The following is a 20,832-nucleotide window of genomic DNA, read 5'->3' as shown; positions in this document are numbered from 1 at the left end:
AGAGCACTTACACAAACCTAGATGGTATAGCCTACTACACATCTAGACTATACGGTAGAGTCCATTGCTCTTAGGCTACAAACCTGAACAGCATGTTACTGTACAAAACAATATGAGATTATATCAAACACAAAAGAACTGATATAATCAAGAAACATGGTAAATAGATGTATGAGGCTGCTGCTGGCATAACATGGCATACTCTTTTACAGCAAATTTTTTTTATAAGTAGAAAGAGTACACTCTAAAATAAAAATAAAAATAAAAATAATAAAAGTTGTAGTACAGTGAATATATAAACCAATAACATAGTCATTTATTATCACATATTATCTACTATACAACATTGTATGTGTTATGCTTTTATGTAAATGACAGCACAGCAGGTCCGTTTCACCAGCATCATCACAAACACGTAATGTGTTGTGCTCCAACATTAAGATGCCTATAGTATCACTAGATGACAGGAAATTTTCAGCTCCATTATAATCTTATGGGACCAACATTGTATCTGGGGTCCAATGTTGACTGAAATTTCATTATGTCAAACATGACTGTAAATAATTACCTAACTCCTCTGTCCAATAAATAATCTATACATATAAAAAGCCAGCAACCAGAACCACTCGTCGCTATGACACCCACTGCCAGCCCAATTGGGAGTGAGGACTGCGGGCCAACTGCCCACGGCCCCTCCCCACAGCCGACCTGGCCCTGATCTGCTGATCGGGATGGGCTGGCCAGCCAACCTCCTGTTGTCTCCTCCTCCCGACAGGCCCAGCCCTGATCTGCCCTGATTGGGGCTGGGCCAGCCAGATGCCATCTGTGCATGAATTCGTGCACTGGGTCTCTAGTCCTCTCTGATAAAAGAGAAACATGCAAACTGACCAATTGACCACACCTTCACTACACTCACAAGCCACGCCCACCAGTCAATCAGGGTGAGTATGCAAATTAACCCAACCAAGATGGTGGTTAATTTGCATATCCAGGCCAGAGGAAAGATTGAAGACAGCATAGAAGGAAGCCAAGTGCTGCAGAAAGGATGAAGCTGCAGAGAAGCAAGTAAGTGGGGCGGCACAGAAGGAAGGGAATCCGCTGGGGCGGGGGAGAAGGGAGAGAGGCTGGTGGGGCAGCGGAGACTGCAACAGGAAGCCCTATTGCAGGTGTCTTCCTGCAAGGGGCATCTAGTTTAAATATAAAAGGGTTGCAGAATTGATAATATAGGAGAAAAGTTGACATCAAGAGAGACTGATTTGTAAATACTGGATTATTACTTCAAGGTCCATCCCTCCTCCTTTCCAAAATATCCCTGATTGCTCCAAACCACCAAGAATCCTAAACATCTAATAGTATTTCAGAACCATAGTTTAGAATTTAATTGCTCCATAAATGCTCATATTATTGTTTTCTTTTAACTTGCTACTAAATCTGTAGGAACTAATGTCATATTCATCACCTTGTGCCCTAAAAATTACTTAGCACACTGAAGGTCATAGGTTAGGATCTAATATATGTTAGGGTGATCAAAAAATTTAGTTCTCCAATGGGAACAGTTTTGAAAAGAAAGGAGCCCCATATAAAACCCAATTATCTGGTAGAATAATGGCCCAAAGTTGTTCAGACATTGTCTAATACCAAGTAAAGTCAGATAAACAGAAAGCATTTTCCATTTCTTCAATACCAGGACAATTTCTGTCATTTATTAATGGAGCACTGACTGACCTTATACACATCATCTCACCTAATCAGATTGCTATTAATTTCTAAAAGCTACATATGAAAAAAAAAGTTTTAGGAAAGTTAAATAGCTTGCCCAAGATACAAATAAGGAAGTGGTAGAACTCAGTGTTCAACCAAAGCCATAAGATCCTAAAATATTAATAAAAATAAGAATCTACACAGCACAAATTAACATACAAACCTGCCTTAATCCAGTCAGGTTTTAACAACACTAGTATTATAAATTCTGTTTATATTAAAATATATATATATTCTGTACAAGGAAATGAAGGATGAATAAGATTGGGCTCCTTGAAGGGAGAGCATACAATCTAAAGAGAGTGCAGACAGTGAGCAGACCACTAAGCTCCAGTGTGCTACAGGCTGTGACAGGGAACTCATGGGATACCATGAGAACATGGAGGAGGATACCCAACACCAACTGGCAGGATCCTGGGAGACTTTCTAGAGGAGGTGGAACCCAGTTGAATCCTGCAAACAGTTTGCGGTTGGCAACACAGAACAGCAAAAGTCATTCCAGGTAGAGAGCAAAGTTCCAACAAAAGCAAGGAATCATGAGGGAACATGAATTGCAAGGACAAGTGGCAAAAGATGAAAACAGTAACTGCATGCCAAACTCAAGAGCTTGAATTTTTTCCTAAAGGTTAAAATAAACCATCAAATAATTTTAAACAGGGGAATGAGAGATCAGAAGTGCATCTTTAAAAGACAAACCCAGTGGTATTTTGGAGAATGGAATTAGGCATATGAAAGGGAGGAGAACAGAAGCAATGAAACTGGTTATTAGGGTCTCAGAGAGATGAAATTTCAACATTCTTTCTCTATAAAAATGTTTGAAGAAGTCAGAAGTTGTTTCCACTGGTGGTAAAAACATGAAGAACAGCAAAGGGATTAGAATTAGAATGCCAGAATAGCAAGAGATCAGTACAGAAAAAAGTGATCAAATATAACACCTCATTTACCCATAACTATCTGAATCAATTGCTCCACGTTTTATAAAATGATAGCTTTAACTACCAAAATTAACTTAGACCAGACTGAAGAAAATCTTTTAAAAGTACTATTTCTTCCTTTTCAAACGGAGTACAGGACAGAATGTAATTTAACCATTCCTTGACGACCCAGATAAAATGAGACTAACATTTGTCAGCCAAAGCTGTGGTGAGGTTCAAACAAAATAAAGTTGAAGCACTTACAGGCGAGGATTTTTATGTTTGTTTTATTGAGGACCTCTTTGTCTCATTCTGTTGGGACTGCTTTCCCACCCAGTCTTCCCTTTAAATGTTCATTTTTTAAAAATAATCATCCCGAGTCAATCAATAACCATTCCTGAAATTATTTGCAGCCCTGAGTCATCTGTTATAGAACCAACTCTACCTTTAAAACAATTTTTGAAACCTATTCTTTGCAGGACTATTACAAATCATCCTCAACATAGTCATAAACTGACTACTACTAAACTAGAGCCCAGGGGAAAACAATTACTGACTTCCAAAAGAATTGTGCCCAGTCGATAGATGTTATGTCAACCTCATTGCTATAGCCAAATTTTTGGGTTACATCATTTGTACAGACCAAGCACAATGATTAATAATAATACAAACAAAGCCATTTTCTCATACCTTTGGGTGTTTGGGATACAAAACTACGTTATTAATACACTTCAATTGCAAAAATAAAGGAAAGAGAGAGAAGGAAAAAAAAGGACACTTAGATGTTAAAGATTTACAAACATGACCATGGCATTTTTTATTGCAAGCAGAAGGAAACCAAACTAATTTTAAAAGCAAATAGGCTCTCTGCGGTTGTTCCTGTAACTACAATGAACCCAGTGGTGCTTAAGACTACTCCAAGTAATTCATACAAAACCACCTGACCCCTCACTATGCCTGAGGCTATAGGGAAACTGTCTCCTCAACAGACTTCCATTCCCAGCACCGGCCACCTCTGGTTTCTCAGCCAACAAGCAGCACCACTCACTAACCACCTGACTTAAAACCTGGCGCCGGTTTAATCTCCTGCATGACCACCACTCCAAAGTGGCTGTCGTCCTCCTTCTACAGAAGAGGACACTGACACAGGAACCATTAACCCACCTGCCTAAGGCCACACACCTGAAGGGCTTTCCCAGAGCCTGGAACATAGGACCCTGGAGAAGGAACTACTTCCCGAGGCTTCCAGGAGTGTTTCTCACGCCCAGAGCCCCGGGCCCACTATGCACCTACGGTCTGCTACGTCACAAGGCGGGCGTTTAAAAGTCAGCCGCCAGACTAAGAGGCTGTTCCTTAAAGAAATCCCTCCAAGCCGGGCCAGCCCCTCCAGGGCTCTGTCCCAGGGACCACACCCTTCCTAGGACAAGCCTCCCGGCCTTCTCCCAGCACAGGCTGCCAGCCTGGGGGAGCAGAGGGCGGGCTCAGCTCAGGGTCCCAGAACCCCAAACCCCCGCCAGAGCAATCGCCCACCCGCCTTGCAAACTCAAGCTTCCCTCCCGGACCAGCGCGCCTACGCCCCCACCGCTGCGTCATCACGTCGCCGTGACGTCATCCCGCCGCCCTGAGATGAGAGGGGTCCCAGAGGGTGGCTCCGCGAACGTTGGGGAAACCGGGCTGGGGTACCTGTGCTCTCCAGACCCGGTCGACGGGGAGGGGGCAGGTCGCAGGGGCAGTGCAGCAGGTGAAAGCTAGGAAGGAAGGCGAGGACCTGAGCGGAAGCAGGCGAGCTCCTAGAACCGCTGGCGGTGGAACTGTGCCCGCTGAGGCTCAGAGGGACCAAAGCCCAGCTAGTTACCAGCCTGTGGCTTCCGTGGCAACCGCCGCCCCGCCCCGCCCCGCCCCTTCCGTCAGGCCCGCTGCCGGCGCAGCCCATTGGCCAAGCGCAGGAAAAGGGACGCCGGCGCCGGTTGCTATTGGCAGGAGTGAAGGGCGGGGCCCGGGAGCAGCGGCTCTTTGTCTCTTTGATGCTTCTCAGTTTAAACACTCTGCCCTTCCCCTCCGCCCCCCAGTCTTTTGTTTTATGGAAGGTAAGACTTTCAATAACAACTTACCTGAACTCAACCAGAATGGGAAAGAAGGCTTACAGATTCCGAATTTTCTGGTTGGCCTGAAAGTGCCCCGTTTTTGCTTGTTAAAAGGAAGATTTGGAAAAGCCAAAGCAACCACCACTGGAAGACATCTCATTTTAAATATGTGGAATTGTTAACCGAGACAAAGAGCCACTCTTTGGGCCTCTGTTTTCTTCAGTTAAATGAGAAAACACTTTATGTACATTCCCAAGAAGCCTTCACGCCTCAAAGTCTAACTGTGCCACAATCAGCTGCTATGGTTTATAAACACCAGAACAAGCAAGCCAGATTTTATTTGGAAAAGTATAAAACTTTATCTAACACTTAAACTTAAAATTCATGTTAAGAATGTATGACATCATATTCACAAATAGAACAACTATCAGCTGAGCAGTTTAACTGTGGTATTGCTCATTATTGATTACACACAAAAAAATATTTTCCATTGATTATTCCAGCAACATATTTTTTCCCAGCAGCCAAAAATTCACGAGAATTACAAGTTTATTCATAATAAATACAACTTTCATATATGCAACTGGTAAAAGCACTAGGGACTGGAGATATAAGTACTCTCTCATTAATGAAAAGTTAACTAACTTCTCTGGGCCAGGTTTATCACAAAAAGTAAAATAAAAATAAAGTCAGTCGAGTTGGGGCAAAATACATAATTCTGAGGGCCTTTCTACCACTAATCTAGGATTCTAGCTAACCTTGCTAATCATCACAATTAGAAAAATAATTATATGCCTCTGGGTATATTTTGTTCATTAGTTTATTTTGCTAATTGGATTCCACATATGAATAAAATCATGTAATACTGATAGAGTATAGAGACGTAGAAGCATGGATTAGACCAGGGGTCCTCAAACTTTTTAAAGTGGGGGCCAGATCGCGGTCCCTCAGAGAGCTGGAGGGCCGGACTATATGAACTGGAGGGCCGGACTATAGTATTGGGTCGGCAACTACGTAATTGCGGGTACCACACATATATGGCTTCAGTTGAATTTTTAGGTTTGCAGACGTAGTACAAATGTAAAACAAATTTTGTTATTTGATAGTTGGCTATTCAGCTGTTAATCAGTTCCATGAAAAAATTGTCTTTGATTTTCTTTAAAAAATCCGCAATTACTTAGTTGCCGACCCAATACTAATTCCTACTGTAACACCTCGGCTGCGCTCACTGCCCAAAAAACCTGGCGGGCCGGATCAGACTCCTCTGCGGGCCGCATGTGGCCCGCGGGCCATAGTTTGAAGACCCCTGGATTAGACTGTTGCATCGCAGAGGGAAGGTGGAGGTGGGAAGAGATTAACCTAAGAATTTGTATATGTATATGCATAACCCTTGGACACAGACAATAATGTGGTAAAGGCCTCAGGGGGGCTAGAAGGGGTCAGTGGAGAAAAAAAGGGGACATAATACTTTCAACAATAAAGTTAAAAAATAATAATTGCAAATATAAAAGGCTAATCTTATGAAAACTACTTTTTTAAAATGGCAGAGGAAACATTCACAAAATCTCAAAAAGATTTCATAAGATTCACAAATTAACTATTTTAACCAAATTGTCCAAGTAAATATGGGATTCCTCATCCTCTAAATCTAATCTTTTCCTGAAAGCTGATTGGATATGAATTTTTCTAAAGACCCCTTATTCTTCAGTTATTAAAATGAGCAATAATTCATTCCAGCCCATCCAAAAATGCCAATCAAGAGACTTAGCAGGTTCTGCTTTCCTTTTGGAATCCAGGTACCATATAAGAAATCATCTGATTATCTTGTTGTAGAGCAAAATGCAGCCAGATCCCAGCTATTTAAGCCACTCACCTGCAGTGCCAGACATGGGAGCCATTAACTTTCCAGACCCAACCATGTTCTTATCGAATGTACCTGTGTGAGTGACCCTAGCCAAAGCCATGAGCTAAGGGGATGACAAGTGAAATAGTTTTCATTTTGAAAGGACAAACTAATATGTCTCAGACCATTGAACCCAAGAAAACCTAAATTTGAGGTACCAGAACCCTAAATTTTCATAGGGTTAATCCCTCATTATCTGAATTACATGTGTTTTTTCAATATGTTTTCATTTTATTTTAACAAACTTAGTGGTGTAAAACAACAAATTTTATTTATGGTTCTGTGGATCAGATATTCAGTCAGGGTTCAGCTGGGTGGTTTTTTTTCCTCCATGTAGCAGAAGCTGGGTTCTCTCATCATATTGCAAGCAGATTGCTGCTGAGCCTGGAGTATCATAAAAGAACACTGCTTTATCCTTATATGTTAAGCTCAATATTTAATTCTCTGGATATTTACTGGCTGAACAACAACAACAAAAATGATGCATGGGTATGCAATTTTCTTTTTTAAATATATTATTGTTTGGCTCTGATTAGGTATTAAAGGCCTTAAGAATATAATGTAAGAGATTTAAGTCTCATGACATAAAGATGCTATGTGCTCATAGAGAGTATAGACACTATTTTATTCTTATATTGTTTTAAAATTGATTAATATAACTAGAAATTAATTTGAGAGCTAAACACTTCAAGAAAATGATGCCCACCCAAGTGTCAAATATGAAGAAAAAAGCCTATCTAATAAAAGAGTAATATGCAAATTAACCATCACTCCGCTACACCCGCAAGCCATGTCCACCAGCCAATTAGGAACAGATATGCAAATTAACCAAAGATGGTTGCTGCCAAGGAGGGAGGCTTGGGTTTCTCTGGCAAGCTTTCCACACACCATGGCTGGCAAAGGCATCTGCTTAAGGCTACAAAGTATCAACTGTAGAAGATAAATAAAGCCCAGATACCAGGGCTTCTGCTTGGGTCACCAGGGGGCATGGCCATGCAGCAAACCAACACAGGTCCCTCGCCCAAGCCACCCCATGCCCCAAGGGAACCCCCACCCTGATCCAGGACACCCTTCAGGGAAAACCAGCTGGCCCCCATCCATGTACCAGGCCTCTATCCTATCTAATAAAAGAGTAATATGCAGATTGACCATTACTCCAACACACAAGATGGCTGCCCCCATGTGGTCCAAGATACTGCCCCCATGTGGACACAAGATGGCCACCACAAGATGGCCAGCAGGGAGGGCAGTTGGGAGGGACCAGGCCTACAAGGGAGGGCAGTTGGGGGTAATCAAGCCTACAGGGGAGGACAGTTTAAAAAATATACTTAAAGTCTACAAAGACTGCTGCTTTCTGGTGAAAGGGCTGTAATCACCAAGTACCTCCCTGAATGTTCCCTGGGAGTCCTTCTGATAGACACTCCAACTGTGTGGCTCAAGGACCAGCACCTGGGAGTTTGGTAAACCTGCACCATATTGGCCTCACCAGTCAAAATCTGCATCTGAACAGGTGATTCTGAGAAATATTAAAACTCGACTCAAATATAAGCCCTGACTTGGTTGCTCAGTTGCTTGGGGTGCTGTCCTCATACACCAAGGTTGCAAGTTTGATCTCTGGAAGCAACCAATGAATGCATAAATAAGTGAAACAACAAATCCATGTTTCTCTTTCTCTCTCTCTCACTTCCTCTCTCTAAAATTTTAAAAATACTTTTAAAATACTACTCTAAATAGCACTCATGGAGGGAAGCTCCTGCAGAATGATTTTGTCTGGAGTTTTTTTTTTCTGGAAATTCAGAGCTCCAGGTACCTGCACCCCAAGAACAGAAGGGGAAGCCCTAATGCCCCAATTGCCAGATCTTTCAACGTGTTGCAGTTGCTTTCTGCTTTGTGTGGTTAAATGGAGTCTCAGCAGTAGCAGAGGAGAGGAAGGAAACCCAAAAGACCTGATGCCCTTTGTGGGTGGAGTCAGGGCAGCAGGGAATTCTGGAAGAACCTCTGAGCTTCAGAGACACTGAGGTCAGAATCAGAGCAGGAAGAAAACAGGAGGGGAGACTAGGCAAACAGAGCTCAAATTCTGTGCTTCTGCTTTCATTTATTGATCTCTGGGTCTCCCTGGTTATTTTTCACCTCTTTAAAAAAGTTCCCTTGCATTTCTACTTTCTCTTTCTTTTTCTCTCTGCAACATGATGATAGGAATAATGATGACACCTTATCTCGACATGATGTAACAGATAAAGGATTTTATAGGAGGCAGTTTTATGCCCATTTGGCAAATGAGGAATATTCCACATTTTCTTTTATTGGCTTATCATTAAAAGTAGTTCTTGTTTCCCATTGATTTTGGCAAACTTTGGAGGGTTTTTTTTGTTGTTGTTTTTTGGTTTTTTTAATGTACAAAGTCATCTGCAGAGTTATTGCCACAGTGAGGGCGAGGAGGAGGCTTTATAGCCCAGGCATGGAGGTAAAAGGCTGCATGGGGAGAATTCAAGAACCTAGAAACGAAGTGTAAGCACTCCATGCTTTGGCACTGTGGTGAGTGGGGAAACACAAAACGCTTCCTGGGCCCCATCTGGACCATGCACTTCACTCCTCTGCTTTGAAAATGCATACAGTAGTCCCCTCTACCCACAGGGTGCAGCAAAGCCCTCCAGGGAATGTCTGAAACGGGGAACAGTACTGCACCTTAAGTATACTGGGTGTTTGTTTGTTTTTTCCTATCCTTGCATATCTGTGATAAAGTTTAACTTATAAATTAGACATTATAAGAGATTAACAATAACGATAAAATAGAATGACTGTAACACTATACTGTAATCAAAATAATGTGACTGTGGTCTCTCAAGATATCTTACTGTACTGTGCTCACCTTTTCACTTAAAGGAAGCGCTTCATGGCTTCTCTTTGGCATATCCAGACTGCCAGACTCACTACTCTTGCCATTGTGGGACCATTCTTAAGTAAAATACAGGTTACTTGAACACACGCACAGCGATACTGTGACAATCAGCCTGAAACCAAGATGGCTCCTCAGTGACTGGAGGGCAGGTAGAGTACACAGCGTGAGAACGCTGGACAAAGGGCTGATTCACCACCTGGGCGGGCAGGAGCGGGAAGGCCTGAGATTTCATCACGCTGCTCAGAGCTTAAAACGTATTCGTTTATTATTTTTGCCATTTTTCATTTAACATTTTCAGACCGAAGTTGACTACAGGTAACTGAAGCTTCATAAAATGGATGAAGAAAACCGGTAAGGAAGGCATGAAATGTGCCTTCTGGGTCCTTGGCAAACTTCGGTTTTTAGATTCTTAGTCTGAACAGTTTGTCTCACTTCCATTTTTATTTATTTCAAAAACTAAAGTGGCCATAAATCGTGTAGTCCTCTCCCCTCCTCTTCGGAGTGGGATTGCTGCAAGAACTGTAACAAAGGCCTGAGAGGTAAAAATCCACGGCTTTTTTTTTTTTTATTCCTCAGGATGTGAAATCGCCTGGGTTCTCTGACACCGGGTACATATTTTACTCACTTTGCTTGTGGGTCTCCACCAGCAGACTCTATAAAAAGAAACAGACAGAGTGGCCTTTTGGGAACAGGTTGAACTGCACCATCCAAGAATGAACAAAGATGTGCTTTAGATTCCTTAGTTACTGAAATTGAATAACTTATTTTCTTGAAATCAGATGAGAACAGAGCAAATTCCTATAGTTTTTACAACATTGAATAAATGCTTAGCATTGTGTTCCCATTTTTTTTCACTTTGGGCATATTTCATTTCTTTGATATCATAAAATCTAAGGACATGAGCATTTGGATCTAGGGTGTGAATATTTTTTTGAATGAAAGGATACATTGTTCTTTCTGTTCTCAAAGTCATACTTTATCAGAAGTGATACTCTGCTCAGGAATGACTCTTAAGTCACTTAGTCAAGTCAGTTTTCCCCTGCAGGGTCAGCCTGGCCACAGGAGAAGGCAGGAAGAAGAGATGCTCAGCAGGCCTGGTTGCTGACAGCAAAGAAGGGTTCTGAGGGTAGGTCAGAAGAGAGGTGGTGGGAACAGGCTTTTAGGAGTGAACATGACTCTCCCAGGGAATAGATCAGTGACTGGGAATCTTGGAAGGGACACGCGATGAAAGTGGAATACAGTCAAGTGGCCAGACCTGGGGATTGGGTTCCCGAACCAAGAAAGCAAAGAGCAGATAGACAGGAATGAATGTCTCCACCCAGGGTAAGCAAGGCCTGTGTAGCTTGTTTAGGTTTCAACCCAGGTGGAGTTGAACAAGATTGTTCACTTATGTCTGTTCCTTTTAAAGCTGCATGCACGCTATTGCCAATATTCTCACACCCACATTCTAGGGGAGCCATTATAACTGTCAATAAGTGAAGAGCGCGGCTGACATGGCTCAGTGTTTGAGCTTCTCAACCTATGAACCAGGAGGTCAAGGCACATGCCTGGGTTGCAGGTTGAATCCCCAGTCGGGGGCATGCAGGAGACAGCCAATCAGTGATTCTCTGTCATCATTGATGCTTCTATCTCTCCATCTCTGATCCTCTCTCAAATCAATAAAAAAAAAAAATTTTTTTTAAAGAATAAGTGAAGAAGACTCAATCCTCAATGACCCCTGAACCAGTGAACTACTTATACAAGTTGTGATGTTGACAAGAAGGAACTCTTCCCTTATTCTTGGCCAAAAGCTACTTCCACAGTGTGGCTTATGAGTTGAATTTTTAAGCATATTTCTTAATAATAATGTTTTCTTGAAGTCACGAGAGATTGGCATAAGGAAATAAACTGCCAAGGAAAGTTGAAAATAAAGAGTATTGTTCCATTCATTGAGTCACAGTTAGAGGTAATGCCTTTGGCCTTGCCACACCTGTGGATTTCCATTCTGCAGACACAGTAAGCGAGCAGGAAAAACCCACAGCTGGGAATTAGCCACTGAAGATAATCAGCAGCTAAGCTGACTTCTGAGCTGCAGAGTGAGCAACTTTGGCAGCAAGCGATGACCAGTGACATTCCATTCCCCTCCACACCCAGGGGAGCACCAGTACCAAAGAGCCTCTGCAAGAGGGAACAAGAAGAAAAGACACCTTCTGGAAGGGATACCATCAAATAAGAAGCAGGGGGAGTATTGTCACACTACAACTCATGGCTCCTTCGTAACCTGGCTTTTATTTACTTCTCCTGACTCAATTTATTCTGTCAACACATATTCACTGTGAGTTTACTGAGCTAGGTGCTGAGGAGGTAGTGATCAAAACAGAGTCTCCCCTCTCACATGCCCTTCAGCAGGAAGCAGACAACCAACCGCACAGTATACATGTGACATCATGACCATAAACATGCTTCAAAGGAGAGGGGTCTGATGCTATGAAAAAGGGGGTTTGAAAGTTAGGGAGCTCTGGGCCAGAACTGGAATTGGAAGCAAAACAGGTGAGAAGCAGTGCATTACAGTTCTTCACATTTCATTTCTAGTTTCTTGAGAACATGAGTGAACCATGATTGATATAGTAAAAAAAAAAAAAAAAAAAAAAAAGGAATTTAAAGTCAGTTGGTCTCGTTCTTGCACTATGACAACACGTTTACAACCTTGCACAAGTTACTTAGTTTTCTGAGCCTGAGTTTTGCCATAATGTTGGAGCAATAAGACCCATCGCACAATAAATACTAGTTTTTACCCCATTGGCTAATTTTCATAATCCCCATGAGACTCGGTGCCTTCGTTGAAAAAGTAAAAACTTTACCTGCATCAGGGAATTTATACTGAAGTGTGTTCATTTGCAAACTCTAAAGCATTCTGTAATGATCAGGCATTACTGATCACTCATAAAATAGTTGAGAGGCCTACTTCAATCCAGAACCTATAATAGGTACTGGAGAAATGGAGGGCTGACGGAGACAGAGTCTTGCCTTCAAGGAGAGAGTTGCTGAAGGAGAAATTCATTCTTTCCTCAGCTTCTGAGGGAAGAAGGCAGCCAGGGCAGAGGGACATGCCTCTGCGGTCTGCTCAGGCATCCAAGTTCCCGGCACTTGGCGCTCCCTGGGGGGATACCTGATACCCTCCCCCAGCCATTAGCTGAGAGCTTGCCCAGACTATCTGACCCAAGGCCCTGGGCACAGGGCTGCAGGATGGATTTCTAAATCTTCAAAATAACCAGACAAAGGAATCTTAACAACAAACAAAATATGACTGGAGTGCAGTGGGGAAGTAGTTGCGAGGATGGATGGAGAAGGCTGTCAAGGATAAGGAGAGGAAAATCATTATAGATGTTGTGTTTCTAGAGAAAGTGGATTGAACAATCCAGAGTTTCTCATTTCCAGCCCAGCCACTCAGGCCTCTCTCTTTCGAGCTCCTTTTGTCTTATTTTCCCCTTCCTTCAGAGAAATATAAAATGAATCTGAGGTGGAAGATTTATTGCCCAACTATGATTCAGGAGAAAGCTCAGCCACAGAACAGGCACGTGCGGCATTGCCTAGAGAAAAAGGACTTGCAGAGGCAGGTCTCAGATAGGTCCACCCCTTGATTTGGCAAAGAAGGCACCTCCTCCACTACACGTTCTAGGACCTTCAAGTTCAGAAGGAAACTATTTTGCCCTGTCACCTGGCACCATGCATCTAGCAGGACCAGTGTGAGTGAACCAGTCGGAGGCTTCTCTACAACATGACCCACAGGGACAAAGCAGGTACTGTTGGCTCCCTGAAGATTGCAACTCTCCTGGTGGCTCTAAGTCCAGAACTCCTACTCCTGGGAGCTGGAGTGCAGCTTCGAGACAACGGGTATGACGGGTTACTCATTGCAATCAACCCTCAGGTGTCTGAGAATCAGAACCTCATCCCAAATATCAAGGTGAGTGGCAAATATTATGTCAAATTCATTATCCCATTAGGACATTATGTCAAATTCATTATCCCATAGCCTTCTGTAAGGAGCTAACAAACCTGTTTGATTTGTAATTTGAGCCGCAAAGAGAGCAGTGTTTCTGAAAGATTGCACCAAGCTTTAGTTATAATTATGGGCATGCCAGTGTGTTCACCTAATTCTGTGGAGTCTCAGTTCACCCACTGTTGATCTAGTCCTCTTTTTTGTTGTTGTTGTTGATTACTACTAATTTTAGCGTTTTTGTGTTCCTGCATGACTGTTTTGGGGTAGCAACTTAAGAAATAAGTACTGTGGCAACAAAGACCAGATGTTTGACTGATAAATAAGCATGGTTTCATGCTTATTAAAATCATGTGGTTGGATTCCCTCCTGAGGGTGAGAATCCTCAGACAGAAAGAGTGGTAGTCTGGATGGAGTGCCGAAGAGCAAAAAAATATTTCTTTTTACCCGAATGCTCTCTAATTGACTATTTTCGTCTTACAATCAGGAAGGATCACAACTCTATTACTCATGAGCCTCCTTTCATTGATGCTTTAGTGAAATTAGTAACATTTATAAGGTGTGGTCTTGAACATGCCCACAGGTGTAACATGAAAAGGATTTGTTTGGTAAAACCTTAAAAGCCTTTCACAAAGTTGGAAAATTACATAGGCAAGCCCAGACACCTAATTACTCTCCTAAAAATCTCTTTCAGACAACCATCTAACTTTAGTTTGTCCCTAAGTTGGCACAGCCTAATGCTGTCTCTAATAGAAATGGGCTCCTTCAAAATATTTCCATTATTTGTGACCAGCAAACTCAAACATAAAGAACTTATAATGATAAAGGATAAAACAAGCTTTCCTTTTATTTGGTTATAGGAAATGGTAACTGAAGCTTCTTTTTACCTGTTCAATGCTACCAAGAAAAGAGTATTTTTCAGAAGTGTAAAGATTTTAATTCCTGCCACATGGAAAGCTAATAATTATAGCAAAGTTAAACAAGAATCATATGAAAAGGTAAGAATTCAGTTTCATTAAATGAGCTTCAATCAAGGGTGGAAGGGTGAAACAATCGAAATATACTGTGTTCAAACTTTAAAAGTGAGAACTTAAGCAAAAACAAATCATTGATATTAATATGCAAATGACATTTTGGGAAGATTGTTAACCACAAAATATATAGATATTTAATAAAGGAGTACAAATTTTGTGCTAAAAGGTGAGCAAAATGCCATTGCTCAAGTAGCCTCTCAGATTTCCTTACTTTGTAACCTACAGAATATTTCCTGAAATTTCTGGTTAAGGACCAAAACCTAGCTTTATCTACTGAGTCTGAGCTGTAAAGGGAACAATTCCAATTATGGCTATCTTTATAATATGTCAGGGCAGTAAACATGCATGTCCATAGAGAAACATTGGCCACCCATGCACATGAAAATATGACCGTCTTCTGCCAAAGTGTAAGTTAGGAAAATTTCACTTTACCTCATATCTAGGACAGCTTTCAAGTAGTATGTTGATAAGAAGGAAGGCAGAAAGTGGGGAGAAGGGGTGTGTGGCTATTTCCTCTTTTCCAACCAAAAAAAAAAGAATTTAATCTTCAAAGGACTCTGATAATTTATAAATTATAGTTAAAAATCTATAATGATGCCTGGCTCATACTGGTGTGCATGCTATAAATAAATGGTAAGTAAATCTGGTAAATCACTGAAGTTATTGTGAACAAGAGCCATGGCACTGCCAGTAGGCACAGAAGCAGAGGTATTGAAAATGTAGCTCAGGGCTCCAGCAATGGAGTGGGTTGGAGATCTGTAACTACAGCTCAAACAGGACTGGGACATATGCCATCATTTCCCCTCTGCTCATTTGTGTCATTGCTATGAAGCCTGTTTTAATTCTTAGCCCTTTTTTGAAGTTACTCTCTCCATAATGGAATGGTATACAATCTAGATAGGCACCTCAGCGTCCTGAAGAGGTTACAGAGGCTCTCATAAGCATTTGATTTATGACCAGAGGAAAGCATTTTGCAATTCTTGAGCATGGAGGTATGAGAGATGGAGGACCTGGGATAAACTGGAAAGAGAGCTGCTGTTTTTTTAAGATGCAACTAAGTGCCAGGAATTCTACACAAATATATTGTTTAATTCCCCCACACCCTAAAATTGGTTGCTGTTATCACAAATTGGGAAACCCAGGCTCAAATAAATTAAGGATTTTGTTCCAAGTCAAACAGCTAGCAAATTTCAGAGCCACAATTTGATTCCCAAACCCATGTTCTTTGCACTAAGCTATGTTGCCTCTAGCTTCCTATACAGATTGCATTAACCAGTTTTGCCATCTGTGGAACAAAGAAGTATTGGAGATAATCAACCCCAAACCAGGTAGTATTCCTGATCCCAATGAAGAAATAAACAACTAAAGAAAAAATGAGAATATGACTGAACAGAAAGATTAAAGAAAATAATAGTCGTTGAAAGCTGTTCCTATATCTGTTGGATACCAATTTCTTTAACCTCATAATATCAATTAAGGCAACACTTAGTGGATAATAATTATGCACAGTATACGTTCTAAGCACTATGGAGGACTCAAGGACAAGCAAGGTGATTCCTATGAATCTAGTTTCATGTAGGTAGAAAAGAGGGGAGGAGAGAAAGGGTTAGGAATAGTAGGCCTGCGCTGGGTTACTATGGTCTACAAGGTAAAAGGTTAATCCTGAACAGCCTGAGTATTCTATCCTATGCAAAGCACTTTTTCTTTTGCTTCAGGACAAATTTCAGGAAATAGGAATGAGATTTTGTCCAAATGACAAGGGCATGACAACTGTTGCTTTTTTGTGGGTGTTGCCTTGTATCCCCATGACATGTTTTATATCTGAAAGTTTATACCTTGATCCCCTTTATCCATTTCCACATCCCAACACCCCTGTCCTCTGACAACCAATGATCTGTTTGCTATAAGTCTGGTTTTTTAGATTCCACATAAAAGTGAAATCATGCAGTAGTTGTCTTTCTTTTTGACTTCTTTCACTTAGCATAATGCCTTCCAGGTCTATCCATGTTGTTGCAATGACAAGATTACATACTTTGTTATTTCATTGTGTGGGTATATGTGTGTGTATGTATGTGTGTGTGTGTATGTATTATATATGTTATATATTATATACTATATATGTACTAGAGGCCCAGTACATGAAAATTCATACACTGGAGGGGAGGTCCCTCAGCCTGGCCTGCCCTCTCACAGTCCAGGAGCCCTCAGGGGCAGGAGGTGACATGACGATCAGGGGAAGGCGATGCCACATCACACCTCTGCTGCTGTAATAACATCTATAATAACAAAAGTCTAATGCATGTCCTTCCTTCCAGACAAAGCCACAGTGGCGGGGGGTCAAGGCAGAGCAGCCCTGCGTTAGCAGGGGCCAAGGCCCTTGCATGACTTTCATGCATCAGGCCTCTAGTATATATATAATATATCTTCTTTATCCATTCATCCTTTGATTGACACTCGGTTTTTTTTCCCCATGTGTTGGCTATACTAGTATCTAACAAAGATGTAATATGCTAATTGACCATCAAGCCATCACAAAGATGGTGGCGCCCACAGCTAAAAGGGAGGGAATATGCTAATTGACTGCCCTGCCCTCAAAGATGGTGGTGCCCACAGCCACAAGATGGCAGCACTCATTCCTCTCAGCTCCTCCGAGGTGCCAGGCATGTGGCAAGGCTGGGCCCACCCCTGGGCAAGCCTGGTCATTCCACATTCCTACCTCTGGATTTCCTCATTCCTCCCTTAGCCCCCAGCCTCCCAGGCTGGTCCAAGGTTCAGGCAAGCCTTGGATGGTGGCTGCCTGGCTGCCAGGACCGCTGAGGCACAGGTAACCAGGGCTGGAAGAGGTTTGCACTGCTGGCAATGGTGGCAGCAGAGGTGTGATATGGCGTCGCCTTCTCCTGATCACTGGGTTGCCTCCTGCCCCTGAGGGCTCCCGGACTGTGAGGGGGGCAGGCTGGGCTGAGGGGCACCCCCTCCAGTGCATGAATTTTAATGCACCAGGCCTCTAATTGTAAATAATGCAGAAATGAACTTAATGTGCATCTATTATTTTTTTAATTAGTGTTTTCATTTTCTTCAGATAAATATCTAGAATTGGAATTGTTTGATCATATTCCAGTTTTAGTTCCCATTTTATGAGGAAAGTTCATACTGTTTTCCATAGTGATTGCACCAATTTATATTCTTACCAAAAGTGCATAAAAGATCCAGGTTTTTAGATCCTCATCAATGGTTATTTCTTGTCTTATTTTATAACTAAAAGCCTGATTTATAAAAACTCATGCACTCAGGAAGAGATCCCTTAGGAGTGGGCCTAAGCTGCAGTCTGACCTTACTCTGTGGGAGGCAACCCATGGGCCATTAGGGGGACAGGGACAGCTGGCAAGTGGCCAGACCTATCCCCTGATCACCCCTCTGCCATCACTAGTTGCTGCTGCCCACCTCCCCTAACCCCAATTGACATCCCCTCCTTCTGCCCGCTGGCACCTGCCTTGGCTGGCCTGGACCAACCCACTTGCTGGCCCTACCCCTTGCCAATTGATCATTCTGCTGTTGGGTCAATTTGCATATTAGGCTTTTATTATATAGGTTAAACATTCTGACAGGTATGAGGTGATATCTCATTGTGGTTTTGAATTGCATTTTTCTGATGATTAATGGTGCTGAGCATTTTTTCATGTGTCTATTGGCCATCAATATGTCTATGGGAAAATGTTTATTTAGACCCTCTGCACATTTTTTAATCATATTTTTTTTTGTTATGGAGTTGTAAGAGTTATTTATATATTTTTATGTTAACTGCTTATTGGATATATGGTTTGCAAATATTTCCTCCCATTGACTTTTGTTTAACTGACAGTTCCTTTCCTTCACTGTGCAGAAACCTTTCAGTTTGATATAATTTCATTTGTTTATTTTTGCCCTTGTCTTTAGAGTGAGATGGCCCCTCCAAAAAAAAAAAAAAAAAAAAAAAAAAAAAAAAAAAAAAAAAAAAAACCACCCAAAATTACTATGTATTATATTCAAGTCATTAATCAATGTTGAGTTAATTTTTTTTATGTGGTGTAGGATAATAATCCAGTTTCATTCTTTTGCAGGTAGCTGTCCAATTTTCCAACACCATTATTGAGAAATTGTCCTTTCCATTGTATATTTTTGCCTCCATTATCATAAATTAACTGACTATATATGCATGAATTAATTTATGAGCTCTCTATTCTGTTCCATGGATCTATGTGTCGATTTTTATACTGATACTGTTTTGGTTATTACTATAGCTTTGTAGCATAGTTAGAAATCAGGATGCATTATGTTGAGGTACATTTCCTCTATTCCAACTTCATTGAGAGCTGCTATAGAGGAAATGTATTTATGTTTATCACAAATCAACATTGAATGTTGTTAAACATTTTCTTTGCATTTATTGATCATATTATGATCATACAATTTTAATCTTTCATTTTGTTTTATTTTGGTGTCTTAAATTAATTTGTGGATGTTGAGAAATCCTTGTATCCCTGGAATAAATCCCACTTGATCATGGTGTGTAGTCCTTTTAATATATTGTTGAATTTGGCTTGCTGATATTTTGTTGAGGATTTTTGCAACTATGTTTATTAGTTATATTTTATTTTTTGTAGAGTCCTTGTCTACTTCTGTTATCAGAGTAGTGCTGGCTTTGTAAAGTGTTTCCCCCATCTCAAATTTTTTGGTAGTGTTTGAGAAAAATATTTATTAAATCTTCTTTGAATGTTTGGTTGAATTGATCCATTAAGCCATCTGGCCCTGGATTTTTCTTTGTTGGAAAGGTTTTGCCTACTTATTCAATCGTCTTACTAGTAATTTGTCCATTCAGATTTTCTATTTCTTCATGGTTCAATCTTTAGGGATTATATGTTTCTAAGAATTTATCCATTTCTTCTAGGTGGTCTAATTTGTTGGAGTATAATTGTTCATAGTAGTCTCTTACGATTCTTTGCATTTCTGTAGTACATTTGTAACTTCTCTTACATTTCTTATTTTATTTGAACCCCCTTCCCCCACTCTCACTCTCTTTCTCTCTCATCTCAATATCTCTTTCTCTGATAAATCTAGTTTAAGGTTTGTTAACTTGGTGTATCTTCTCAAAGGATCAACACTTAGTTTCATTGACTTGTTTTTATTTTTATTTCATCTCCATCTTGTCGTTAATATTTCCTTTCTTCTAACTTTGGGTTTTGTTTGTCCTTCTTTTCTATTTCTTTTAGGTGTAAACTTACAATATTTATTTGAGGTTTTTCTTGTTTCTTAAAGTAGGCTTGTATTGCAGTGAACTTCCCTCCTAGAAATGCTTTTGCTACATCCATAAATTACGGGATGTTGTATTTCTGTTTTCATTTTCCTCTAGCTTTTTTTTTCATTGAGTTCTTCAATGACCCAGTAATTCTTCAGTAGCATGTAGTTTAATCTCCACATATTTATGCTTTTTCCAGTTTTCTTCTTGTAATTAATTCCTAGATTTATACCATTGTATTTAGAAAAGATGCTTGTGATTTCAATATTCCTGAATTTATTGAGAATCATTTTGTGGCCTAACTTGATCTATCCTGGAAAATGTTCCATGTGCACTTGAGAAGAAGATGTATTCTGCTTATTTTGGATCAAATGTTCTGCATATATTTATTAAATCCATCTTAATAGATCTAAAAATGTCCTTAAGCCTGATATTTCCTTATTGATTTCTGAATGGATGATCTCTCCATTGATAAAAATGGGGTGCTAAAGTCTCTAATATTATTGAATTCTGTCAATTTCTCTCTTTAGGTATGTTAATATTCACTTCATATATTTTGATACTCCTATGTTGAATGCATATATATTCACAAATGTTATATCTTCTTGCTGGATTAGCCTTTTTATCATTATTTAATGCCCTTTGCCTTGTATTACAGTCTTTGTCTTTTTAAAGTCTTTTTGTCTTATATGATTTGATTTTTAAATTTCTATTTATATGAAACATTTTTTTCCCATCCCTTCACTTTCAGTCAGTGAGTCTTCTTACATCTGAAGTAAGTCTCTTGTAGGGAGCAAATAGACACATTTTGTTTATTTAACCATTTATCCATTCTGTGTCTTTTGAATGGATAATTTAGTCCATTAACATTCAAGTAATTATTAATAGATATGTAATTACTGACATTTTATTAATTTTTTATTAGCTGTTTTATAGTTTCTCTGTGTTCTTTTTCTTTCTTTTTTTAAAATATATTTTATTGATTTCTT

General features: G+C 40.5%; 2 protein-coding genes across 3 annotated transcripts in view; one reads left to right on the top strand and one right to left on the bottom strand.

Moving 5' to 3' along the window:
* ODF2L (outer dense fiber of sperm tails 2 like) overlaps nucleotides 1-4,544 on the bottom strand; it is a 38,484-nt gene extending 33,940 nt beyond the window's left edge. The window contains exon 1 of the mRNA XM_036446682.1: nucleotides 4,359-4,544. The gene's annotated coding sequence lies outside the window, so the exon portion shown is untranslated. The remainder of the gene's footprint in view (nucleotides 1-4,358) is intronic.
* Nucleotides 4,545-13,156: 8,612 nt separating this feature from the next.
* CLCA2 (chloride channel accessory 2) overlaps nucleotides 13,157-20,832 on the top strand; it is a 40,774-nt gene continuing 33,098 nt past the window's right edge. For both annotated transcript variants that reach the window (XM_036446609.2, XM_036446608.2), the window contains exons 1-2: nucleotides 13,157-13,504; nucleotides 14,398-14,535. In XM_036446609.2, coding sequence (XP_036302502.1) covers nucleotides 13,319-13,504; nucleotides 14,398-14,535 — 324 coding nt within the window. In that variant the 5' untranslated portion in view covers nucleotides 13,157-13,318. The remainder of the gene's footprint in view (nucleotides 13,505-14,397; nucleotides 14,536-20,832) is intronic.

The sequence above is a fragment of the Pipistrellus kuhlii genome, unplaced genomic scaffold (assembly GCF_014108245.1).
Source record: "Pipistrellus kuhlii isolate mPipKuh1 unplaced genomic scaffold, mPipKuh1.p scaffold_m20_p_2, whole genome shotgun sequence".
Classification (NCBI taxonomy): Eukaryota; Metazoa; Chordata; class Mammalia; order Chiroptera; family Vespertilionidae; genus Pipistrellus; species Pipistrellus kuhlii.
The sequence above is the reverse complement of the archived record's forward strand: the minus strand, read 5'-3'. Positions and strand labels throughout refer to the sequence as shown.